At 41.9% G+C, this 27555-nt stretch overlaps 1 protein-coding gene across 1 annotated transcript in view; it reads left to right on the forward strand.

Annotated features, from left to right (window-relative positions):
* Nucleotides 1-27555, forward strand: part of whrna (whirlin a) — a 386194-nt gene that overhangs the window by 267443 nt on the left and 91196 nt on the right. Inside the window, exons 4-5 of the mRNA XM_060935544.1 lie at nt 11870-12078; nt 25355-25391. Coding sequence (XP_060791527.1) covers nt 11870-12078; nt 25355-25391 — 246 coding nt within the window. The remainder of the gene's footprint in view (nt 1-11869; nt 12079-25354; nt 25392-27555) is intronic.

A 27555-nucleotide genomic window follows, 5' to 3' on the forward strand; every position in this document is an offset into this window, starting at 1 on the left:
GGGACTATTTTAAAGCTACAAGAAGCGTTTGAGATTATTCAGTTCAATCTAAATTCTTTTAAGTTCTTTAAGAGAAGACCGCTAAAACAATTTTTACCAGAACCCTGCCTGGTTTCATTCCTCGACCCAACTTTACATTACAGGGCAGGCCATTAGTGTGCTGGGCTTGATGTTGGTGGAAAACCTGTCTTTTACATTTATGAAAATTACTCACCAAAATTGAAGTTAAAGTTTAGTTTTTACTTGAGATGCACCGATTGCAATTTTTTGGGCCGATTCCGATTTCCCATGGAGTATGACCTGCCGATACCGATTTTGTCCGATTCCGATCTCATTTTTTCAAACCACTTCACAGCGCACACAAAGACTATTTTCTTTTTATCTTTTCTTTTATAGAACATTCTGCCAGATTTTCAGTAATAAATTTTCAACACCTCAGAGGTTGAAAACAAACAAAAAGACATTGTTCTTTGTAAAATCTTTCTTCATGTTTGGTATTAACATATTAATTCCTGAAATAGGAAATTCCCACAAACATTTTTTCTTTTCCCATCCAATATCTGGCACAAAAACAACTTCCCCCTCATATATTATTTGCCTACTGCTATGGAACACACTTTCATAAGCCTATTTAGATCTGAAAACTTGTGCCTTATGGAACAACCCATTTCTTCATTCAGTATCAAAATACAAAAATAATTTCCAGTCATACTTATACCATAGCCATTCTTTCATCTTTGTCAAATGTGTATTTGTAGAGTAATTTCCAATGGAATCAAATGCAACCAAGGTCGTAAAACAAACAAAAAGACATTTTTTTTCTCTCTCTTTGTACAAATCTAACTAGATGTTTGGTAATAGGCTAACGTATTAATTCCTGTAATGGGAAATTCACACAACCACAAACGTTTTCTTCTTTTCACATCCAATATCTGGCACACAAAAAAATTCACTATATTTAGATATCCAAATATAGTGAATTATTATTTTTTTTAACGGCACGCGCTCCGGAGCTCGTTAGGCACACAGGACTGACACTGTTCTGCGCAAGCGCAACACAATCGCACTAGAAAGCATGTTCAAGCTGCCAGTGTAGCTGCGGTCTTCGTAGTTGCAAATTACGAGTATTTCCACTTTCATCTCTATGTGATATACAAGTTTTGATCGGCAGAAAATCGGCATATTTTAATTTTGACCAGCTGGTCACCGGTCATGGCCGATCACGTGAAAATCGTCCGATTCCGATCGGCAGCCGGTCAATCGGTGCATCTCTGGTTTTTACCTTAGTTTTTTGCCTTTTTGGTGGCAATCTTTCAATCATTCTTTAGTTGACATTCAAGGAATAAATTGCAAAAAACAAGCTGGAGGTTTTTATTTTAAATATTGAACTCAACACTTACCTCAACCAATACTAAAATAAAATAAATAGTATAATGTAACAAAATAATAATAAAATAAAATATCATAATTAGATGTAAGAAACCACTTAAGTCAGGGGTGGGCAATTATTTTTTCCATGGGGCCACATGAGAAACAGAAAATTTTGTGGAGGGCCGGACCAAAAGGCTGAACTAAATTCTGCATAATATTAATTGTATTTCTTTATATAAAGCAGTAAATAACATTGTTTTTATAAGCTGCTAAGACTGGTAAGAGTATGGAAAAAACGAGGTTGCCTTACAAAAAATGTCATTTATTCAATCAAATTTCCCAAAACAATGGTTAACAAAATGTGAACGTTTGTACCTTTTTTTTTTCAGTCACATTCACTCCCAAAACACAATAAAGACATCACAATATTGTCTTTCTACTCCAAATATCAAGCAAGATACATCATATTATAATGATGATCCCGTGTCGATTCGGTGTAGGTATCAGATCTACAGATCGGCTCGGGCTCCGGCGCCTGCTGGTGACGTCACACTATGTGATTGGCTGGACCGTTTGAAGGATGACATACAAGTTTGTGGTTGGTCTGGACAAATTACGGAAGTAGTTATCACGGGATTAGGTTTCGTGGGATTTCATGTCATGTTCCTGTCGCGTGCATTGCGTTTTTGTTGAACACAACTTCAAAATAAAAGCAATGCACATTTAGTCCATGCATGAGGTAAAATTAGAAAATAAGTTTATTTTGTAATTTCTAATTAACCTTACGCGGGCCAGTCAGAATGAACCAAAGGGCCGGATGCGGCCCGCGGGCCGTAAAATGCCCAGGTCTGACTTAAGGTAACACCAAGCCAACTAACAATAATGAAAAGCATTACCCTAATTGGTGCAAAGCATGCATGCCCTATCAGAACATTTAATTCTGCGTGGCTTCCTGAAAAAAAAAAAAACTCCAGTGCCCTATCGTAAGGGAAGTCATTGCTTAAACGGAATAATGCAATAAGGCTGGTTCCTCACGTCAAGCTGCTACTGTCTGCATCAAAATTGGTTTATAGCCTGACTCAGGGATGTCCGTTTCCTGTAAGCCAAGAAGGGTATGATAAAGCTCATCACGAGCACGACGTAGGCTACCTTTTAAAATAAGGGGTCGGAAGGCGAATCGGGAAGGCTGCGTTATATTTAATTAGCCTAACAGGACTACTTGCAGTCCGGGTATACAGTATGTGCACCGGCAGGCCTGTGTACACGCCTCTCTGTCTGTGTGCGCGCGCGTGTGAACGATAAGAAAGAGCACTATGAATGAACGGAACGGTACGCAACGGATTTTTTTTTTTTTCAAAATCACGAGTCTGTGTGGCGATAGGAATCCATTGTGTGGCACTGCGCCACACAATGGTCTATGTATGGGAAACCCTGGAGTCTGTGGGAACAGGCAGTGTGGTCAGAGTGTCTGGGAGCAGCTAGTGTTGTCAGGCTATCTGTGGAAATGGGCGGGCTCGGTCAGAGTGCTTGTGGGTGTGGGAAGATATTGTCAGAGTGTCTGTGGGAGCGGGTGGTTGCACTGGGAGTGTCTGTGGTATTTGGCAGGTACTGTCAGGGTGTCAATGGGAGTGGACAGGTCCTGTCAGGGTGTCTGTGGGAGTGGGCAGGTCCTGTCAGGGTGTCTGTGGGAATGGGCAGGTCCCATCAGGGTGCCTGTGGGAGTGGACAGACAGGTCCCATCAGGGTGCCTGTGGGAGTGGACGGACAGGTCCTGTCAGGGTGCCTGTGGGAGTGGACGGACAGGTCCTGTCAGGGTGTCTATGGGAGTGGACAGGTCCTGTCAGGGTGTCTATGGGAGTAAACAGACAGGTCCTGTCAGGGTGTTTGTGGGTATGGACAGGTCCTGTCAGGGTGTCTGTGGGGAGTGGACAGGTCCTGTCAGGGTGTCTGTGGGAGTGGGCAGGTCCTGTCAGGGTGCCTGTGGGGAGTGGACAGGTACTGTCAGGGTGTCTGTGAGGAGTGGACAGGTACTGTCAGGGTGTCTGTGGGGAGTGGACAGGTACTGTCAGGGTGTCTGTGGGGAGTGGACAGGTACTGTCAGGGTGTCTGTGGGAGTAAACAGACAGGTCCTGTCAGGGTGTTTGTGGGTATGGACAGGTCCTGTCAGGGTGTCTGTGGGGCGTGGACAGGTACTGTCAGGGTGTCTGTGAGGAGTGGACAGGTACTGTCAGGGTGTCTGTGGGGAGTGGACAGGTACTGTCAGGGTGTCTGTGGGGAGTGGACAGGTCCTGTCAGGGTGTCTGTGGGGAGTGGACAGGTACTGTCAGGGTGTCTGTGGGGAGTGGGCAGGTCCTGTCAGGGTGTCTGTGGGAGTGGGCAGGTCCTGTCAGGGTGTCTGTGGGGAGTGGGCAGGTCCTGTCAGGGTGTCTGTGGGAGTGGGCAGGTCCTGTCAGGGTGTCTGTGGGAGTGGGCAGGTCCTGTCAGGGTGTCTGTGGGAGTGGGCAGGTCCTGTCAGGGTGTCTGTGGGAGTGGGCAGGTCCCGTCAGGGTGCCTGTGGGAGTGGACGGACAGGTCCTGTCAGGGTATCTGTAGGATAAGGTGGGAGTGTCTGCAGAAGTGGGTAATGGCAGTCAGCATGTTTGCAGGAGCAGATATACAAAGGGATTTGGAAAACAGTGCAGCAACTCTACCTTGTGTCTTCAACACTCTGCCCTTGCTCTGTGTCATTACACTGTATATAAAACATGGATGCCAGTTTCTAACATTTGAGCCATTGCCTGAATCAAGTACCATAACTTTGTTGAATGGAGAATGGGTTATACACAAAAGCATTTTTCATTGTGCAACTGTAAAGTATTTTAATGGAAGAGGCTCATAATTCATAATGGTCAAATTACTAAAGCTGTTGTTAAAAAAAGAAAAGAGCCTTTATAAGGTTTCATTTATTCTGCTGAGAGAAATTGGATTACACTGAAGCTCAGCTAGATAACACTGTGATCTGCATACTGAAATCGGTAGTGCATCTGTCAGTGTATTTACAGTCTCAGGAGTCAGTCATGTTTTGTTTATAGTCACAGGGCCACACGGAGAATGAATGTTACATAGATTGCATCCTGGTGGGAAAATGTACAGTACTACTTGTTTTAGAAACGTTTGACAATTAGCGTGTCATGAAAGTCTCGTCTTTCTAGTAAAATTAACCTGTGTTTGTTCCTGCGCCTTCTTTTACTGTAACCAACCCTCAGTCTTATTCCTCAATGCTCACTTCACCTCAGCAGGAGTAAGAAGACTGGGCTGATTTCTTATCTGTCTATCACGGGGGGAAGAAAGGATGAAAATGCCAGAGGTCTGTGGTTCAAGTTTAGAAAAGGTTTCTCATGCCAGATGCCCTCTCTCTCTCTCTCTCTCTCTCTCTCTCTCTCTCATATCCTGTTGTGTCACTGCTCTGTCCCGTGCATACATTAATCTAGACAGCTTTTGTGTGACTGCCTGAAAGTAATGCCAGTGGACAAACGTTTAGTACATACAGTGGTGCTTGAAAGTTTGTGAACCCTTTAGAATTTTCTAGATTTCTGCGTAAATATGACCTAAAACATCATCATATTTTCACACAAGTCCTAAAAGTAGATAAAGAGAACCCAGTTAAACAAATGAGACAAAAATATTATACTTGGTCATTTATTTACTGAGGAAAATGATCCAATATTACGTATCTGTGAGTGGCAAAAGTATGTGAACGTCTCGGATTAGCAGTTAATTTGAAGGTGAAATTAGAGTCAGGTGTTTTCAATCAATGGGATGACAATCAGGTGTGAGTGGGCATCCTGGTTTTTTTTTTAAAGAACAGGGATCTATCAAAGTCTGATCTTCACAACACATGTTTGTGGAAGTGTATCATGGGACAAACAAAGAAGATTTCTGAGGACCTCAGAAAAAGTGTTGTTGATGCTCATCAGGCTGGAAAAGGTTACAAAACCATCTCTAAAGAGTTTGGACTCCACCAATCCACAGTCAGACAGATTGTGTACAAATGGAGGAAATTCAAGACCATTGTTACCCTCCCCAGGAGTGGTCGACCAACAAAGATCACTCCAAGAGCAAGGTGTGTAATAGTTGGTGAGGTCACAAAGGACCCCAGGGCAACGTCTAAGCAACTGAAGGCCTCTCTCACATTGGCTAATATTAATGTTAATGAGTCCACCATCAGGAGAACACTGGACAACAATGGTGTGCATGGCAGGGTTGCAAGGAGAAAGTCACTGCTCTCCAAAAAGAACATTGCTGCTCGTCTGCAGTTTGGTAAAGATCACGTGGACAAGCCAGAAGGCTATTGGAAAAATGTTTTGTGGACGGATGAGACCAAAATAGAACTTTTTGGTTTAAATGAGAAGCATTATGTTTGGAGAAAGGAAAACACTGCATTCCAGCATAAGAACCTTATCCCATCTGTGAAACATGGTGGTGGTAGTATCATGGTTTGGGCCTGTTTTGCTGCATCTGGGCCAGGACGGTTTGCCATCATTGTTGGAACAAGGAATTCTGAATTATACCAGCAAATTCGAAAGGAAAATGTCAGGACATCTGTCCATGAACTGAATCCCAAGAGAAGGTGGGTCATGCAGCAAGACAACGACCCTAAGCACACAAGTCGTTCTACCAAAGAATGGTTGAAGAAGAATAAAGTTAATGTTTTGGAATGGCCAAGTCAAAGTCCTGACCTTAATCCAATCGAAATGTTGTGGAAGGACCTGAAATGAGCAGTTCATGTGAGGAAACCCACCAACATCCCAGAGTTGAAGCTGTTCTGTACAGAGGAATGGGCTAAAATTCCTCCAAGCCGGTGTGCAGGACTGATCAGCAGTTACCACAAACATTTAGTTGCAGTTATTGCTGCACAAGGGGGTCACAACAGACACTGAAAGCAAAGGTTCACTACCACTCACAGATATGTAATATTGGATCATTTCCCTCAATAAATAAATAGCCAAGTATAATATTTTTTGTCTCAATTGTTTAACTGGGTTCTCTTTATCTACTTTTAGGACTTGTGTGAAAATCTGATGATGTTTTAGGTCATATTTATGCATAGATATAGGAAATTCTAAAGGGTTCACAAACTTTCAAGCACCACTGTACTGTAGTTCATGTGACAGTCCTGACAAGCAGTCCTGGTTTATATACGAAGTTATAGCCTGGACGACCTGAAGAGCTTGTTTCATACAAGTTAATTAAAACTTAATTGAAAGAATTTTTTTTTTGCATACTCCAGTTTTAATGAAATCAAATCTGTATTGCTTTTCAGAATCCGTGTCGCTCAATTCCCATAGGTCCTCTTTTGTGGATGCTTCTTATAATCACATCCATATCTCGGCGTCTGGAGTTAAGCACAGCCAAAATATGGGCCATATTCAGATTTTCCTTGTGTACAGCTATCAGGAAGGAGTATTTCAGTTATGCCATCACGACAAGCAATTTCCTTTAGGTCTCTGACCAGAATAATTAGTTGATAGACTGAGAAATGGAAATTATTATTATTTTTAATTTATTAATTAATTTATTTTTTACGGCGGCACGGTGGTGTAGTGGTTAGCGCTGTCGCCTCACAGCAAGAAGGTCCTGGGTTCGAGCCCCGTGGCCGGCGAGGGCCTTTCTGTGTGGAGTTTGCATGTTCTCCCCGTGTCCGCGTGGGTTTCCTCCGGGTGCTCCGGTTTCCCCCACAGTCCAAAGACATGCAGGTTAGGTTGACTGGTGACTCTAAATTGACCGTGAGTGTGAATGGTTGTCTGTGTCTATGTGTCAGCCCTGTGATGACCTGGCGACTTGTCCAGGGTGTACCCCGCCTTTCACCCGTAGTCAGCTGGGATAGGCTCCAGCTTGCCTGCGACCCTGTAGAAGGATAAAGCGGCTAGAGATAATGAGATGAGATATTTATTTTTTACATATGCTGTCAATTGCAATATGTAACGTAAAAGACAGACAAAAAATACACACAGTTTAGACAAAGGCTCATATTCAGAGTGGGCTACTTGCATCCAACGGTTATATAAATATTTACACTGGGAAGGTTTCTTGTCATCAGAGTTGGCTTACACATATGCTCTGTATACACCACTGAGATTATGTAAATCAACTGCATGGAGTCCATACCTCTGTGGTTGTTGGATTTTTCTTGAGTAAAAGTGTCAGACGCTAAAGAAGATCAGGGATAGAAAATGTGGACTGAAAGTTTTTTTTTTTTTAAGTTATTTAAGACCTTTTGAGTCCTGAGATGAGCAAAAAAAACTATTCTTATAATTACATCAGCAGTGCAAAGGCAACAAATCTGCAGTATTCAGGTGAGATTATTGAACTTAAGCAATGCAAATCATTCTTGTATCCATGCAAGATCCACAGCAGTAGAAAGTCAAGTCACAAGTGTAGAAAGCTCCAAGCAGAGGAAGTATCAGAATGAATGAGACAGATCAGAAAGGTGAGAGGAATCACAACAATAGAAGGGTGACAGGATCTGGAACGGGCATCACATCTGTTTGCCGGAGTGCACATAGAGCTGAGGAGAGAGAGAGAGAGAGAGAGAATAGAGTATTGGGTATGCTCTCATGCTACACTGGTTTAAAGGGTGTATTGTGACCATCGTGCAAGGAGAGGCTGCAGTAGATCAAGCTATGAGCCAGAAAGTAACACCGGCATGAGGACACCTTGAGGCATAAAGCGACCTGCCACTCCTCCATCCACAAGCCTGAGTGATCTCATGAGAGGGCACTCTTTAAGCGTTCGTTAATGTCATTATCGTTTAAAAGGATGCTTGATTACCTTTGAGGGTTTTCTGGGTGTATGGAAGGTCAGGGCAAGAATTGATCAAGACAGCAAAAGAGTGAGAGTGCTTAATTTTCCAGGAGATACTTTCATGCAGGCAGTGTATATTATTATTATTACACCACCGTTCAAAAGTTTGGGGTCACCCAGACAATTTTGTGTTTTCCATGAAAAGTCACACTTTTATTTCCCACCATAAGTTGTAAAATGAATAGAAAATAGAGTCAAGACATTTTTCTGGCCATTTTGAGCATTTAATCGACCCCACAAACGTGATGCTCCAGAAACTCAATCTGCTCAAAGGAAGGTCAGTTTTATAGCTTCTCTAAAGAGCGAAACTGTTTTCAGCTGTGCTAACATGATTGTACAAGGGTTTTCTAATCATCCATTAGCCTTCTGAGGCAATGAGCAAACACATTGTACCATTAGAACACTGGAGTGAGAGTTGCTGGAAATGGGCCTCTATACACCTATGGAGATATTGCACCAAAAACCAGACATTTGCAGCTAGAATAGTCATTTACCACATTAGCAATGTATAGAGTGGATTTCTGATTAGTTTAAAGTGATCTTCATTGAAAAGAACAGTGCTTTTCTTTCAAAAATAAAGAAATTTCAAAGTGACCCCAAACTTTTGAACGGTGGTGTATTATTATTATTATTATTATATTTTTTATTTGGGCAGCACGGTGGTGTAGTGGTTAGCGCTGTCGCCTCACAGCGAGAAGGTCCGGGTTCGAGCCCCGTGGCCGGCGAGGGCCTTTCTGTGCGGAGTTTGCATGTTCTCCCCGTGTCCACGTGGGTTTCCTCCGGGTGCTCCGGTTTCCCCCACAGTCCAGAGACATGCAGGTTAGGTTAACTGGTGACTCTAAATTGACCGTAGGTGTGAATGTGAGTGTGAATGGTTGTCTGTGTCTATGTGTCAGCCCTGTGATGACCTGGCGACTTGTCCAGGGTGTACCCCGCCTTTCGCCCGTAGTCAGCTGGGATAGGCTCCAGCTTGCCTGCGACCCTGTAGAACAGGATAAAGCGGCTACAGATAATGAGATGAGATGAGATGGGTGTAATCATTTTTTTTTTCTCCCAGGTTCCACTTTTTAAAAAGCATGCTCTGATAATGGAGTGGAACAGTGTAATGCTATTTTTGAGCAAAACTATGATAACTTTATTCCCCATCGGAACCCGAAAATTATTTTCCTGAAGACTCAAAAGTCCTGTTCCATTTTGTCATGTCAGCACCGGAGACTCCATTTCCCCGGGCACACTGCGGCCTACAAACATGGCTGTCTCGGACTCCCACTCCCAACATGCGCGTGTGCGCACATTCTCATTCGCGGGATTTCTGATTACACACACATACCTGATCACAATCATGCCAGACACTATTTAAGGACTGTTCACATTCATGCACATTGTGAAGTATTCATTCAGTGTTCCATACCTGTCATTACCAAGCCTGTTATTTAGTCTGATTGCTATTCTGGATTTGACTTACTTCTGTTTCCTGTTTTCGCTTCTTTGGATTTTGCCCTTGAAATTGTTGTTTGTACCTTGCCTTCAGGCATTGATCTTTGCCTGAAGGTTTCTGAGTTTGAATCACGTTTTCGATTGGTCTGCCCTGATCTCTCTCATACTTTTCAACCCCCACACCTTACCCGACACATTACATCCAATCTGGTTTCCTGCGTGTTCACTATGCCATCGCATGTTAATATAATAGTCGACTTCAACGAAGTACTAATTAAATATGACTGACTTTTTAAAATCCAGAACAAATAAGAGCCAAAAACTCATCTTTCCTGACTTTGTAGACTTTTCGTTTCAGAAAATACCAGGACTCCCCCAAATTGACTGCCAGTGTAAATGCAGTTAAAAAGAGAACAATGCATTAGTTAGTTCTTCAAGCCTGTCAGTTATTTCCAGGACTGGAATGTATATGAATTTATGAAATCCTATACATCTCATCTCATTCATCTCATTATCTCTAGCCACTTTATCCTTCTACAGGGTCGCAGGCAAGCTGGAGCCTATCCCAGCTGACTATGGGCGAAAGGTGGGGTACACCCTGGACAAGTCGCCAGGTCATCACAGGGCTGACACATAGACACAGACAACCATTCACACTCACATTCACACCTACGCTCAATTTAGAGTCACCAGTTAACCTAACCTGCATGTCTTTGGACTGTGGGGGAAACCGGAGCACCCGGAGGAAACCCACGCAGACACGGGGAGAACATGCAAACTCCACACAGAAAGGCCCTTGCCGGCCCCGGGGCTCGAACCCAGGACCTTCTTGCTGTGAGGCGACAGCGCTAACCACTACACCACCGTGCCGCCGAAATCCTATACATGAAATTATATATTCTTAAAAATGTCACTGTGTTGTGGGTGTACACTCAGTTGTTCAAAAGAATGAATAGTTAATTTCATTTGGGTAGCACCTAAGGACATATACACTACGTTCACACTGCAGGCTGAAGTGACTCAAATCCGATTTTTTCGCCCATATGTGACCTGTATCCGATCTTATATTGACAATATGAACGACACAGATCCGATTTTTTCAAATCCGACCCAGGCCGTTTGGATATGTGATCCTAATTCCGATTCCTATCCGATCTTTTCATATACGGCTTCAGTCTGAACCGCCAGGTCGCATTCATCCGACTTACACGTCATCAACAAGCCACAAACGTCACTATTCTGCGCTGAAGTAGGCGGCGGGTCTCTCAAAAAAAGTTACAACAACAAAACCCTTGCCCTCTTCCTTCTCAACCTCCTCCTTAACATCAGGCTATTGTGCATGTTCTGGCTCCTTCACAACAACAACTGCATCATCGCCAGGTACTCCATGCTGGCTACTGTCATACACAGGAAACTTTAGGTTACTTCCGTAAACACTGGCCATGCTCACTGCGTGTGACGTCGTCGTATCCTGCAGTGCGCATGCGGAACACTTTTAGGTCGCTTTTCGTTCATACTGAGGATCACATACAAGTCGCATATATTTGTTAATGTGAACGACCTCACAAAAATATCGGATTTCACAAAAAAATCAGAATTGAGCATTAAGCCTTGCAGTGTGAACGTAGTGATATTCACCTTGATCATTAACAGCTCTCTTCTCCGTGTTGCTGCCTCTATCAATGGTCAGAACAGTACTAAGAATACACCTTCCACACACACACACACACACACAAATGTCATGACCTTGTGCTTTGTATTAGTGAAAATAAGGATGTTGCTGTTGGACAAGTAAAGGAAGAATGCAGAAGTAAACAGAGAAAAGACAAATGAAGAGCTATTATAAGCGACAGAGAGGAAGAAGGAAAATGGAATGTAAGAAGAAAAGACAGGAATAATGTGAGGATATTGACTCGGGATGAATTGATGGACGCAATAAGAGGTGGCGTGATGAGAAGTGAGATGAAGGCGTATGTGCATAAAGAGACGCTGGAGGGATTTAGTTTGTGCATGTACAGTATATCCATGTGTGCATTATTTATCTGTTCATTCTTGTCTGAATCCTCACACTGCATGGTCATATTCCTGTCTTTCTATTACCTTTCACCACATGATCTGTTGCACAGCTGGATTTCCATCCAACCCCTAATTTCATGACACCTCGCCCAGCTGTGCCCACCACCCGGCCCTCTCTTTGACTGAATTTGGTACTCCTCAGGTGGGTGATCAGATCCTGGAGGTGAACGGACGGAGCTTCCTAAGCATTCCTCACGACGAGGCAGTGCGCGTGCTCAAGTCTTCACGTCACCTCATGATGACCGTGAAGGATGTGGGACGACTGCCTCATGCCCGCACTGTGGTGGGAGAGACCAAGTGGATTGCCAGCTCCCAGATTACAGAGAGCTCGGCCAGCAGCAGCGTAGTAGGGTGAGATAAAAATGAAGTCTTTTGCAATGCTTTATAGATTTTTAACGTTCTGTTACTTATGTAACGGAGAGCTTGTGTGTGTTTGTATTTGTATGATCTATTATGTGGTGCCTCATTTAAGCACTAAATAATAGACTTGATAAATCATGAGTGTGTTCTGTATTCAGATTTTTTTAAAAAGGCAGTGCCACCAGTGTGAATGGAGAATTAGTTTTTAAACCATTATTATTCCTAGGCAATGTAGAATATTACGTCGTCATTGGTTTATATCGGTATTGTATTTGTAACAGCCGCTTTATTTTATACATCATAAAATCCTGCTTATATAATATTATGGGTTCAGTTCAATTTTATTTGTATAGCCCTTTTAACGCTAGACATTGCCCCAAAGCAGTTTTACAGAAATAATATATAAATTTCAGCTATCGCCTTCGGACATAACATGTACAATTGTACACATGAAGTTCCATAGCATTTTTCCTTGTGTCCAAAGGGGTTCTAAATTTTAAACGTATTAATCTCTAAATTTATCCCTGAGGGGACAGTGGCAAAGAAAAACTCCCTGAGATCACATGAGGAAGAACCCTTTAGAGGAACCAGACTCAAGGGAACCCATCCTCATCTGGGTGATAACGGAAAGCTTGATTTATTAATAACTACCTTCTGTAACTGTGTCCTGTAGTCAAAAAGTGCAATTGTGGAACAAGGAGCTTCATTATAGTTTTAACATGAAGTCTGTTTTGCTGAAGTTATCAAGTGTTCACTGATGCAAAACTGTTCATGGGAACTGCAGTCTTATGCCGCTTTTCCACTACCAACGCGGCTGAGTCGGGCTGAGCCGTGCCGTGCTGAGTTGGGCTGAGTCGAGCTGAGCGGGGCTGTTGGAGTTGCATTTCGACTACAACCGCGCTGAACCGTGCTGGCTGGAAGTGGGTGGACACATTGGGTGGAGTTAGCAAAAGTGGGTGGACGTCACGTGATGTCGTTAGGCGGCGCAAACAGTGACATCAGTGACCTTTTAAGCGGTAGTCTCACGACCCGGATAGTAAACAATAAACATGGAGGACATGGAGTCGTTAGTGTTGCTGGTCTTGGTGCTGTGGCTTGTTGTCACCGACAACGCCAACAGATACTGGCAAGAGCGTATAGATGAGGCGAGGCGCACTTCAGAAATTCTCGTAATTCGTAATTCTTCTTCTTCCGGGTTTACGGTGTTTACAGATCCCAGCGTGCTCGCGGGGCGTGTGTGGGCATGTGAGGACACTCCTCCTCACCAATCAGTGCACAGGGGAGTGTCTCCTCACGCCCCTAGCCCCACTCGGCTCGGCTCGGCTCGCTTCAGCCCCACTCCAAAACCGTGCGAGTTTTGGGTGCTGAGTAGGGATGAAGCGAGCTGAGTCGTGCTGCTCTGAGGTAGTCGAAACGCGAGCCGTGTCGGGCTGAAGTGAGCTGAAAAAGGGTAGTGGAAAAGGGCCATTAATGTCATCATGGCAATTGTAGTCGTAAGCCATCATGGCAAACCTGTCTGTATCAATGGCAGTCCAAAGCCATCTTAAGATATCCATATGGGGCCATCCTGCACAGGACAAAGTCATGAGAATTCCAGCCAGAAGTAAGGATTCGGGATGGATCAGGCAGGTTGGAGAGCAGGAGAGCTCAGCATCACTGGTATCTCAGGACTGGCTTGTGTAGCTTAAGAGGGAAAAAGAAACACAGATTGTTAGGTATGCTCATTGTCATGTGATGGTTAAGAACAGTGTCAATTGTGTGCTGACTGCAAGCAGGGACTCCGACAAGACTAACTGTGACAGCGTAACTAGAAGGGAGAGCCAGAAAGTAACACGGACACAGTCAACCAACCTGAGTGAATGTATGAGAGTGGATGGCAAGGCAACAGCTTCAAAACATCCCATTTTGCCAAAATGCTCCATGTCCGAGAACCTTCCAAATCTGTTTCTTTACCTAATAAAAAGCAATTAAAAGAGAACTGAAGTCATTTTTAAACTTGCTTTATTTCTTAATTAACGTGTTATTCAAGTACGTTTTCAGTTTTAGTAACCTTATAATGTGACTCGTATTGGCAACTAATTGCAATTAAATATTATACTTACCGGCCTATTCGGTTTTTAGCCAAGTTGAATTTAGTTCGTTTGGTCCACGGCAGGCGTCGCTTATCCACGTGATCTTTATGAGACTTGTGTGAGACTTCAAAACGTGAAGTGTCAGCCAGGTGTCAGTGCTGCCATTTTGAAAACTGTTTTCCAAACGAAATATTGCACAAAAACCGAGTTTAAATGATGATTACTGCCTACTTTTTTCAAACTTTCCTGATTGCTATCAAAACAAACAAAACTTCCGGCTTGATTACATCAGCATTCGAAAGAGGGCGCACGCATCTTTTGACAACGTTGTCGGATGTCGGTCACTTTGATTTCCGCTGTACGTTTTACTTCCGTCCTACGATGTCTCGCACAGGTCTCAGCGAATCTCGTTTACAGCCATCGCTTTGACATATGGACTGAGATATTACAGAGCATATTTCAAACACTCATAACTTGCTATAGCAGTGACAAAATAGCGATCAAAAATACATTCCTATATTTAATAAAATGAGATAAATAGAATTTTGAGAATAAAAAATTTGCCTTCAGTTCTCCTTTAACAAAAGGCTTGATTAAACAAATGTTTTCAGCTAAGACATAAGACACTGAGATGGTGTCTGAGTCCCGAACACCGATTGGGAGGCTGTTCTATAGCTGTGGGGCTTTGTAGGAGAAGGCTCTGCCACCTGCTATAGCCTTCAAAATTCAAGGTACCAACAAATGGCCTGCACTTTTTGATCTGAGTAGGCATGGGAGATCATAAAAGACCAGAAGTTCACTCTGGTGCGAGATCATTCAGAACTTTATAAGTCAGTAGTAACCTTTTATAATCCATGCAAAATTTGAGTGTAAGTCAATGTAGTATGGATAAGATAGAGATGATGTGGTCAGATATTTTGATTCCAGAAAAGACACACTCTACTGCATTCTGGATTAACAGGAGCTTGTTTATGCACCTACTGGAGCATCCAGACAATAATGCATTACAATAATCTAAGCTAGAGGTAACAAAGCATGAATTAGCTTTTCTGCATCATGTAGTGACACTTTTTTTTTTTTTTAAATCTTAGCAGTATTATCTGCATGAGCTTAAAATGAAAGACCAGAGTGGATAATCACACCAAGGTCTTTTACTGCTGCACAAAATGAAACAGAAAGGCCATCCAGAGTTACGATATAAACAGAAAGCTTACTTCTAGCTGCAGGTGGTCCCAGTACAAGTCTTGTCAGAATAAAGTAGAAGGAAGTTAATAATCATCCAGTGGCTAATGTCCTTGGCACATTCCTCAGTTTTATTAAGCTGGTGTCTCTAATCTGGCTTTGCTGAAAGATACAACTATATGTCATCAGCATAAAAATGAAAGCTAATACCATGCTAGGAATACTATTACCCAGAGGAAGCATATATAAAGAAAACAGCAGTGGGCCTAAAACAGAACCTTGTGGAACACAAAACTTTATTTGGTGTATATAGAGAAGTCTACGCAGTGATAATACATGGGCGGCATTCCTTTAACTCCAACAACGTTTTCTAGTCTTTCAAGGAGAATAGTATGATCAGTTGTGTCAAAAGTTGCACTAAGGTCAAGCAACACAAGCAAGGCGACACAACCCTGATCAGAGGCCAGTAGTAGGTCATTTGCTACTTTAACCAGTGCTACCTTTGTGCTATGATGAGGCCTAAATCCTGACTGATACATTTCATGAATGTTATTCATATGTACAGTGCCAGTCAAAGGTTCGGGGACACGTTCTAATTCTGTGTTGTTGTTGTTTTTTAACTTAATCTGTTTTTAATTAAGACACTTCATGTCTTAAAGTAATGATGGACTGTCGTTTATCTTTACTGAGTTGAGCAGTTCTTGACAGAATATGGATTACTGTAGTCGTCGAATAGGGCTATTTATTGAATTGAATTGAATTTATTTTTATTTCGAACATGTATAAAAAAAATGTATGTAGCTATTTGTACATACAAAAGAAAGAAAACAAGAAAGTGAAAAAAAAATTAATAAATAAAATACATAAAGAGCTAAGACATTACATTACACCGCACATTGTTCGAAAAAGGAGTGGGAAGAAGTACAATACTTGAACACTATTTAGTGTATTTTTATTATTTACTCTTTGCTGCATGAGTCAGGATGTCCAAACTTTTGACTGGTACTGTAGGTATGAGCATAACTGCTGTGCTAAAATCTTTTTCTCGGATCTTTGAGAGGTTTAATATTGGCCTATAGTTGGACAGCTGACAGGGGTTGAGGTCAGGTTTTTTGAATCAGGGGTTTGGTACCTGCTAGTTTAAAAGATGTAGGTACATCGCCATTGCTAATGGAAGCATTGATTATTTCAGAAGAGGTTCCATTTCTTCGGGCAGGATCTGTTTGAAGGAATGTGTAGGTAAGGGATGTAGTACACAGTAATTAACATCTAATCTTAATCAATCCCACACCACCTCCTCTGAAAAAGTAGCTTTCTCTCAAGTCAAGAGAGGCTACTGGAGTTTATAAAACATGTTTCTCCTAAGCACTCTGTTAGACAGGCAGAGTATTAATGTATTAGTTCATTAAAACAGCAGGGCTTACGGTGAGCAGCAAGCAGAAACTGGAAAATTGCCCCAAATATTTCACTTCTGCTGCATGTTGGCACTTTATCCTTCCTGGGAAATTACGATGCTGATGGCCAGTGGGTGGTGGATGGAAACATTACAGTGTACCAAATGTACCACATAAGAGTACTATACACCAGTGCTGATACGGCAAACATTTCTACGCATTTGCTCTGACTGTTTTACTCAGTTGAAAATGGAAAACTAATGCCAGGATCAAAATACATGATATTTTTGTCTTTCACAATGGTCAACATGTCAGATTTTGCAATTATAGTGCCATAAATTCTTGCTGAGTCTTGGTCGGGAGACTGGCAACGCATCATTGCTCATGTCCTTGCGTGTCGTCGGGGAAGTGGGTCAAGAAATTGTTCGTTGTGGCTATAGAAGCGCTATGTATGGTGCTGGTGGTCTTGTATTCATCTCATCTCATCTCATTATCTCTAGCCGCTTTATCCTGTTCTACAGGGTCGCAGGCAAGCTGGAGCCTATCCCAGCTGACTACGGGCGAAAGGCGGGGTACACCCTGGACAAGTCGCCAGGTCATCACAGGGCTGACACATAGACACAGACAACCATTCACACTCACGGTCAATTTAGAGTCACCAGTTAACCTAACCTGCATGTCTTTGGACTGTGGGGGAAACCGGAGCACCCGGAGGAAACCCACGGGGAGAACATGCAAACTCCACACAGAAAGGCCCTCGCCGGCCACGGGGCTCGAACCCGGACCTTCTTGCTGTGAGGCGACAGCGCTAACCACTACACCACCGTGCCGCCCCGTACAGTATCATGTACTGCTGAGGGAAATTTACAACTGCCAGTACATTTGTTTCAAATCTAGTCGTTACTACCAAATAAATCCTACAGGCTGAAATAAGGTGATATTTTGTGCTAATGTACAATATACATTGTCTAAATATCATCCTTTATCTATTTCACAGGCATTTTGTTCGAAGCCTCACTGGCAACACTGTCATCTATTTTCTGCCTGTTAACTTTGCGAGTTTATGTTTTTTTCACTTGTGTCTCTGCCTGAGTAAACAGTCTGTGGGTGTTCAGGCTTAATAAATTGGCAATTCTATGCTTAGACATGCTGATTTAATTTGAGTCCTGGAGCTTCTCCAAGGCTGGGTTTAAATCCCCATCTTAAGAGCAGGCCTAGTGATTAGCTATTTCTCCTTGTATTTTTCTATCTTGCCACATCTACACAATCCCCCAGTAGTCCTATGGCAGAAAAGTGTTGTGAAAATGCTGCAGCCTGCTCATAATACAGCGGTGTGCTCTCCTGAAACATGAAGTTAAGCATGGAACCCAGATCAATGCTTTTATTCCTCAGGCATCTCCCAGGTATTATTTTAAGTGAAGTGTGTGCAGGTCTATAAATACATATGTGTGTGTTTATAGCGAGGTGGTTGGTAAATAGCCATTTGTGTCCAGTGCAAACACGTTAACCATCAGTTTTAATGGAATGTGGCTGATGGAGGTTTAGCTGTACTTGCAAGCCAGGGAAAAATGCAAGGTGGCGTTTTGTAAGGGACCGTTTATTAGCTTACTTCCTGGCTCTGTTGGAGTGAGGAACACCTACACAGAACGGACCACAGTCCCAGAGGACGAGTCGCATTCATACTGTTATGGTTTCAATCAGTGCTGCAGAATGTGGCTTATTTATAATGCTGGAGAAGGAGTGTAGGATTCTCTCATTTGCTGACATGCAGCAAATACTTGAACTTAAATCCTTTTCTTCTCATGACTATCCAGGATTTGCAGTTTCATGCATTCCAGAGAACACCTTCTCAGAAACGTCAAGTTGTCACTGTCAGTGCAGATGATGTACAGTGGTGCTTGAAAGTTTGTGAAGCCTTTAGAATTTTCTAGATTTCTGCGTAAATATGACCTAAAACATCATCAGATTTTCACACGAGTCCTAAAAGTAGATAAAGAGAACCCAGTTAAACAAATGAGACAAAAATATTATACTTGGTCATTTATTTATTGAGAAAAATGATCCAATATGACATATCTGTGAGTGTCAAAAGTATATGAACCTCTAGGATTTGCAGTTAATTTGAAGGTGAAATTAGAGTCAGGTGTTTTCAATCAGTGGGATGACAATCAGGTGTGAGTGGGCACCCTGTTTTATTTAACCCTTTGATGCAAAACATGGGTCAAAAGTGACCCGGCTGAGTTTTTATCTTCTATATCTTTGCAATAAATTAATTCCATCATTCAGTATTCAAGGTATTCCTCAATTAACTTGTTTTTGATCATCATACATCCTTATTTTATTTTTTCCTTTCTTACTTTTTGAATAAAACCCCTTTTTGTATCACTACCCTTCTAATGCACAACATGGGTCAAAAACGACCTGCATTCATTTTCCAGGTTATTTCATGTATGGCTGAGTGTTTCTATGATATACTTTTGAAATAAATTCATTTTGTCATTTACTTTTCCAAATATGCAGTAAATATCGTTTTTGTTTAGCACAAATCATCATTTTTATTTTTCCTTTCTGAAGTTATGAACAAGCACAGCTTTTGTAATTCTACATCAAGTTTACACACATGGGTCAGAACTGACCCGCATGCATTTACTCCAGCGTTTGGTGGGAACTGTGAATTGTGCTTGTGTCAGACATTTCACAGCTCAGCACAGCGCCCTTTGCCCATCTCATACATGGAAGGAATGTTTTTCAATTGTTCTAACATTACCTTAGAAAAAAATGGATTATGTTTAGGTTCCCTTGAGAGTGAGTAGATTACTTGTCAGAAAGTTACAAGTAATTACTATTAGCTACCGAGCTGTTGACATATTCTACTTTAGTTAGCTAATTGTATTGTAGTTGGCTTAGCTAACTACATAGTTAATAAATAAATAACTGGCCCCATTCACTGCTAAAGTAATTACTTGAAACAAATTATTATTATAGTATTAAGACATTTAATTTTAAATCACAATTGGATGACCCATGTGTAGTAATATAAAAAGTATTTTTGTTCATAAAGTAGGAAAGAAAAAATTAAATTAATGATTTGTGGTAATTAAAAACAAGATATTTAAAGAATACTTGGAATATTCAATCATAAAATAAATTGATTTCAAAAGATAGAGCAAAGAAAAACTCAGTCAGCATGAAATAACCTGGAAAATGAATGCGGGTCATTTTTGACCCATGTTGTGCATTAGAAGGGGTGTGCATATGTTTTGCATCAAAGGGTTAAAGAACAGGGATCTATCAAAGTCTGATCTTCACAACACATGTTTGTGGAAGTGTATCATGGCACGAACAAAGGAGATTTCTGAGGACCTCAGAAAAAGCGTTGTTGATGCTCATCAGGCTGGAAAAGGTTACAAAACCATCTCTAAAGGGTTTGGCCGTTCGCCAATCCACAGTCAAACAGATTGTGTTACAAATGGTGGAAATTCAAGACCATTGTTACCCTCCCCAGGAGTGGTCGACCAACAAAGATCATTCCAAGAGCAAGGTGTGTAATAGTTGGCGAGGTCACAAAGGACCCCAGGGTAACTTCTAAGCAACTGAAGGCCTCTCTCACATTGGCTAATGTTAAATGTTCATGAGTCCACCATCAGGAGAACACTGAACAACAATGGTGTGCATGTCAGGGTTGCAAGGAGAAAGCCACTGCTCTCCAAAAAGAACATTGCTGCTCATCTGCAGTTTGCTAAAGATCGTGTGGACAAGCCAGAAGGCTATTGAAAAAATGTTTTATGGACGGATGAGACCAAAATAGAACTTCTTGGTTTAAATGAGAAGCGTTATGTTTGGAGAAACTTTTGCCACTCACAGATATGTAATATTGGATCATTTTCCTCAATAAATAAATGACCGAGTATAATATTTTTGTCTCATTTGTTTAACTGGGTTCTCTTTATCTACTTTTAGGACTTGTGTGAAAATCTGATGATGTTTTAGGTCATATTTATGCAGAAATATAGAAAATTCTAAAGGGTTCACAAACTTTCAAGCACCACTGTATAGAGTTAAGTGCAGCAGAAGTTCTACCATGCAAGAAACTATGATGGTTCACCTTTCAGTCTGTGATATTTGCATAAGATATCTTACATTAACACCCTACAACTGCAAACAATCTGCTGGAAAAATGTGGAAAACAACTGTGGTGGATGACAAAGTAATTCTTTCCCCTGTGAAGAAAACCCCCTTTATGACAGTTGGGCAGATCAAGAACACACCCTGGATGTAGGTGGATCTGTGTCAGTCAACAACCAAGAGAAGATTTCACGAGGTAAATACAGAGGTTTTACTGTAAGATGTAAACCATTGACAAAACTCAGAAACAGGAAAACCAGATTAGAATGTGCAAGAAGCATTTTATAAAGCCTGTACAGGTCTGAAACAACATCCTGTTGACAGGTGAGACAATGAGCAGAGAAGAGTATGGAGAAAGGAAAGATCTGCTCATAATCCGATGCATACAGTACAACCTCATCTTATGGCATATATGGCTACCAATGGATCTGGCTCGCTTGTATTTATCGATGTTGCTGCTGCTGACAAAAGCAGCCGAATGAACCCTGAAGTGAATAGGACAATATTATCTTTTCAAATTCAGCCTCATGCTTCACAGCTCATTGGATGGTGCTTCACAGTGCAAATGAGCAAAAACCCAAGGTACTTCAAAAGCAACCCTAGAATTTTTGAAGGCAAAGAAGTGGAATGTTCTGCAATGGCCAAATCAATCACCTGACCTGAATCCAACTGAGCATGCATTTCACTTCCTGAAGGCAAAACGCCCCAAGAACAAGTCAGAACTGAAGACAGCTGCAGTAAAGGTGTGGCACAGTGTATTATAAGGAAAGAAACCCAGCATCTAGTTGTGTATGGGTTCCAGAGTTCAGGCAGTCATTGACTACACTAAATGACAATTTACTTTATGATTATGCTGGTTCCTTAAAATGGAGTGGAACCACATACTCAAAGTGCCGTAATTCCTCCATCGTTCACCAAATTTGGATATAAATATCATCAAAAAGATGAAAGTCTGCACATAATATTCATTATTCTATCCACATTCAGGCGGCACGGTGGTGTAGTGGTTAGCGCTGTCGCCTCACAGCAAGAAGGTCCGGGTTTGAGCCCCGTGGCTGGCGAGGGCCTTTCTGTGTGGAGTTTGCATGTTCTCCCCGTGTCCGCGTGGGTTTCCTCCGGGTGCTCCGGTTTCCCCCACAGTCCAAAGACATGCAGGTTAGGTTAACTGGTGACTCTAAATTGACCGTAGGTGTGAATGGTTGTCTGTGTCTATGTGTCAGCCCTGCGATGACCTGGCGACTTGCCCAGGGTGTACCCCGCCTTTCGCCCGTAGTCAGCTGGGATAGGCTCCAGCTTGCCTGCGACCCTGTAGAACAGGATAAAGCGGCTAGAGATAATGAGATGAGATGAGATCCACATTCAGTGGATATGAGCAGTCGCGCACTCTGATTGGCTACTCTACTATTAGGCTATCAGCTCGTATACCATGAGTAGAGAAAAGCAAAATGCTACGGTCATTTCGCCGGTTTGTTTACATTCCAAGCGGAAATGATTTTGTCGGACGTTTTGTATAAAGTTTTTATTTATCGAATTTGCAAAAAATAAAAACGCTCTGTTTCTCAAAATCCAGTGATTGTGGATAGAATAAAACAGTTATTCCACTCAATCTCGTCATACATGGCTGATAGCCAACTTAGCGCTACGTGCCTCGTCAGCTGTCAGCTCATGTACGACTCGATTTCGTGGAATAACTGTTAATTATTTAATTCCAACTCCAGTATGCTCTAGTAGACAGCTTTAAAATAGCAGTAACTTTCTCAGGGTCTAAATATTTATGGATCTGACTGCAAGCACTGTATTACCTGGGTGTTCATACCTGGGTGTTCACCTCAACAGCAAACTGGACTGGACTAACAACACAGATGTCCTGTACAAGAAGGGCCAAAGTTGTCTCCACCTCTTGAGAAGACTGAGGTCTTTTGGTGTGTGCAGGACACTGCTTAGGACTTTTTATGACTCTGTGGTAGCATCAGTGATTTTCTACGCTGTGGTCTGCTGAGGCTGTGGAAGTTCAGAGAGGGACAGGAAGAAACAGGTCAGAAGGGCTGGCTCAGTCTTGGACTGTCCTCTGGACTCCTTTGAGGTGGTGGGTGAGAGGAGGATGTTAGCCAAGCTGACCTCAATCATGGATAACCCCTCTCACCCCCTACATGAGGCTGTGGGGGCTTTAAGCAGCTCGTTTAGTAGTAGACTGCTACACCCACGGTGTAAGAAGGAGAGATACCGCGGGTCATTCATACCTACTGCTGTCAGACTGTATAACACCCACAACTTGTAACGTAGCACCAATAACCTGTTTGTCGTTATATTTTGCACTACTTCACCACTACTACCTTTGCCATCTCTCATCGATGCAATTATTATGTGCAATTAATATAGGCCCTAAACTATTTTTATGCATACTTATTAGTGCTGTCAAGCGATTAAAATATTTAATCGCGATTAATGTCGCGACTGTCATAGTTAGCTCACGATTAATCGCAATTTAATCGCACATTTTTGTCACATGAAAAACCATTGTAATTCTCTTATCAGCATAAAAATGTGAATGGGCTTGCTTTGTACCAATGTTTTTTTTATTGCAAAGCATAACACGTCTTGACACAGCCACTGCAAAGTGAAACCTAAGCCGAGCACCGGGGCGGGGCTAGCAAAAGAACCATGAGTGAAGTGATCTACTGCTTGAGTTAGTCTAATCAGAGAGACAGGTTACACAGAGATGGTAGGCTTGACATGCTTGATTATAATATAAAGTACACTATTATATTAACTTTAAGTTGTTCGTTAATAAATATTGCATTGAATCTGATCTTTACTGTTTCAGCTCACTTAACACATTTTGTACTTTTACACTTTCTGCCTGTTGATGCGTCACGCTGTCCAATCAGAGGCGGCCAAATTTGCATATTACAGGAAGGATTTCTGGGATAGCATTGAGTTTACAGTTCAGAGGGATCTGGCTTCTTTAGACGCTGTCTTCTTAAAACTGAATAAATATTTAAAAAGAGCCAAATGAGCCAGTCTTTTGAACGGCTCTTTTCAAAGAACGGATCACAAAGATGCGGATCCCATCAAAGAGCCATAAATCCCATCTCTACTAGCGCGCCCTGCCCGCGCTGGTTCTTTGGGGGGGGCAGAGGACTCTGGCTGTGCGGGGTGTGGCATTACAGTCTAGCTGCTATCGTTTTTCTAAGCAAAGTCTCTGTTCCAAGTTCCTGGCAGTTTCAAAAGCTTATGAAAAACCTACATCATGTCACAGAGCGTTAATCTCGCGATAAAAAAATTATCGCCGTTAAAATGGAGTCAAGTTAACGCGTTAATAACTCGACATTTTTGACAGCACTAATACTTATATATTATATATAAATATTATTTATGTATATATGTGTGTGTGTGTGTATTTATACAGAGTCTACCTGTAATGTGCAATTTTTCCGAGCCTCTCAATAAGGCAATTTTTCTATACTTTTTTCACGGTAGATAATGCAAATAGCTCTCTGTATTTAATCCTTCGTTTGTCTAATTTTTATTTCAGTTTTATTTGTTATCTGTTTGACATTTTCTTGCTACTGTAACACGTGAATTTCCCCGATGTGGGATGAATAAAGTGAATCTAATCTAATCTAATTAACTTTACCACTTTGCTTCTGGGGGGAAAAGAAACGGGAAAATACTATTTTACAAAATTGCTCACCTCGAGGCCACTCAGATGCCTTGTAAACCTTTGTAGCGTGCTTTAAAAAAAAAAAAAAGCTTATTTGCTTTTTAGAATGAATTATCTGTCAAATAATCTGTTTCTAATGCGTTTCATCACTCACATTTTCTGATCATTTTACGAGTTTACCACAATCAACAGAGATTCATTCAGAGCAGTTTCTCCTCCATCCAACAGCCATATCATTTCACCAAAAAGATGAGGAAATGCTTCCTTTGTGATAGACTTCTATTAAGTCACTAAGTCAAATACAGGGTGTTCATTTGTCGGATTTTAGTCTGAAATATGTAACTTTGCACAACGTCTTTTGATAACCCTAATAAAGATACATTAAGCCTAGTGTTTCTAATAATGGATAATATAGTTGATATAGTGTAAAGAATTCATAAAGCAGGGTCTAGGAAATAAAAACCGCTGCATAAAGAATTACTTTATAGTCATATCATGGCACCCAGCAATAAAATCTAATTGAATTGAGAGTTTCCTCGTATTCAATTATGTCATTGCAATGTGTAGCAATATACTTGCGGTATGCATTTTTGTTGTTGTTGTTATTATTATGCAGCCTTAGTGTACTGTAAAACTGCCATTCTTTCATAATTACAGTTTCCCATCATTGTCAGAAGATGAAAACTGGCCAGTTTAATCACGGGCATATTTACACTGTCGTCGTTCCCCCCCCACACACACACACTTTTGGTTAGTCGCTGGTTTTGAATTTCTCCGGAGTGCTTTCCTGTCACAGTATTGATTTCTTGTTATTTCTTTCTCTCCTGTAGTCTTTCTATGGATCAGGGGGCTTCAGCGTCAGGAAAGGTGAGTGCGCCGTCTCTCCATCTGAGTGCAGTGAGCGCAGCGTTCCTCTTGTTAACACACCAATTTTCACAGCAGTGCTGCCCAACAGAGGCATGTTTTTCACTTCTTCATTTGCAATTAGCACTGTAGGGCTATTTTGAGTATTTGTGCTCCCAATTGTTTATAGTACAGTGCAGATTTGCTACAAATATGACTCCGTAAAATTTTGCATGTACATTAATGTAGAAAGAGCTCTAATTTAGGGTTTTGGTTGAAGTCATAAAATGGCCATCTGCTGTTGTGCTTCTCTCTTCGAATGTGTCGGTGAAAATGAAGTCGTGGTAAAGTATATTGGGTATTTGAGCTGCATAATGGATTAGATTCAGTCAGTTTGCAGTGCTTTAATGACTAAAACAATGGCAATATGATAATGTTCTTGGCTAAATAATTAAAATGAAAATGAGGTCACGGTGGAAGGTTGTTGCCTGGTGTATTATAGGCAGAACAATCTCAACATTGATGAATGAAGTCAAAATCTGCACGGTGTGACATTCCTCGACGTTGTGGCTGTGACATGTGGGTTTTAGCTGTAGTTTCATTGATTAGAGTTCATTTTTTCCTGCTGTATGCTTGGTAAACTAAAGGATGTATGGATATCTGTTTGACAACCTTCAATCCATGGGGTTGGGACCTTCCTGCCTGCTCTCAGAACAGACTTAATTCATCAAAATCATTCTCGCTGTAATTAGGTACTTTCGGCACACCACGTTTATGTTTTACAGTTTTATTCAGCTCGTGCTATGTAAGAGTCTCTTATCTGCAGGCTTAATAATAATAATAATAATAATGTTAAATTTATATAGCGCCTTTCAAAAAACCCAAGGACGCTTTACAATTATAAACAAAATTAAAAAAAAATAGATAATAAATAAAAAGTAAAAAGTCCACCAAGTAGGGGTCAGGATGTAATTCCCGTGGTGTAGCAACCACAGTCCCACCAAAAGGTGCACGAAAACAAGTCCCACATCTCCAGCACTGCCGCCGTGACGCCACCAGCAACACCGCTCAACACCACGCCATGGATCCACAAAGCAAGCAGAAAAGCTCCGCCACGCAGAGCGCTGGTGTGTCCCAAACCGCCTGCACAGCCGCCGTGACACCACCGAGCAACATCGCTCAGAACATCACGCCGAGCATCAAAGCGCAGAGCACTGGACAACCACGATGTAAAATGAGCAACGAGCTCACTGCAGTCCACAGCTGGGAGCGCAGGCATCACCCACGGCGAACCAAGGCCTGGAGGGAACCGACACCCAAAACTGGGTCCGGAGCTACACCACAACCGGCGGACAAAACACTCAAACAAACATCAAACTACACAAACACACAGAAAAAAAATAGAAAAAGAAATAAAATAAAGAAGCTCCGGTGAGAAGCGACAGCCAAAACACGCACGACGTACTCTCAACCGGAAACGAAAAATGGCTTTACCCTAAAAGTGTGTTTGTCTTTAATAAAGCAGTAATTTAGAGGCCCTCAAATTAAGGATCTGAGTGAGCAGTTAAGATTGACAAAGATTTAGCTTTCCTTATTTTTTGCTTGATCTGTGGCTATAATAGTGATTGAACTGTAACAAGAAACTCCAGGTTCTACTTCAAAAACCTCTGACTGGCAGTGTACACGTCAATCACATCTGTGAGCGCCCTCATTCATGTAAGTATCAAGTCAAAGTCCCTCTCACGCTAGAATCTGGTCTTCCCAGGCAGTCTCCTGTCCCTTTAAGGTGTATGGGTCCTGCGCCAATCTCCGTTTCAGTAGCCCTCGGCCTCTCGCCTATACAGCTAGGGTTACAGTGGGGGGCTAGTCCTCTGGTAACCGCGAGAGCTTGACTTCCCTACTCGCATCTGTAGTGCAGCATCCCTTGCCAGACAGTAATAGGTACCATTTTTATGATGGTCTTTGGTATGACCCGAACTCACGATCTCCCGGTCGAGAGGCGGACACGCTAACCACTAGGCCAACTCGCATGTAAGTATACAATCAGCAAATTATGTGGCAGCAGTGTAATGCAGGAAATCCTGCAAATACAGGTGAGCTTCAGTTAGTGTTCACATCATACATCAGAATGGGGGGGGGGGATATGGTCCAAGTGACTTTGACTGTGGCTTGGTTGTTGGTGTCGTAT

The sequence above is a fragment of the Neoarius graeffei genome, chromosome 12 (genome assembly GCF_027579695.1).
Source record: "Neoarius graeffei isolate fNeoGra1 chromosome 12, fNeoGra1.pri, whole genome shotgun sequence".
NCBI classification, from domain to species: Eukaryota; Metazoa; Chordata; class Actinopteri; order Siluriformes; family Ariidae; genus Neoarius; species Neoarius graeffei.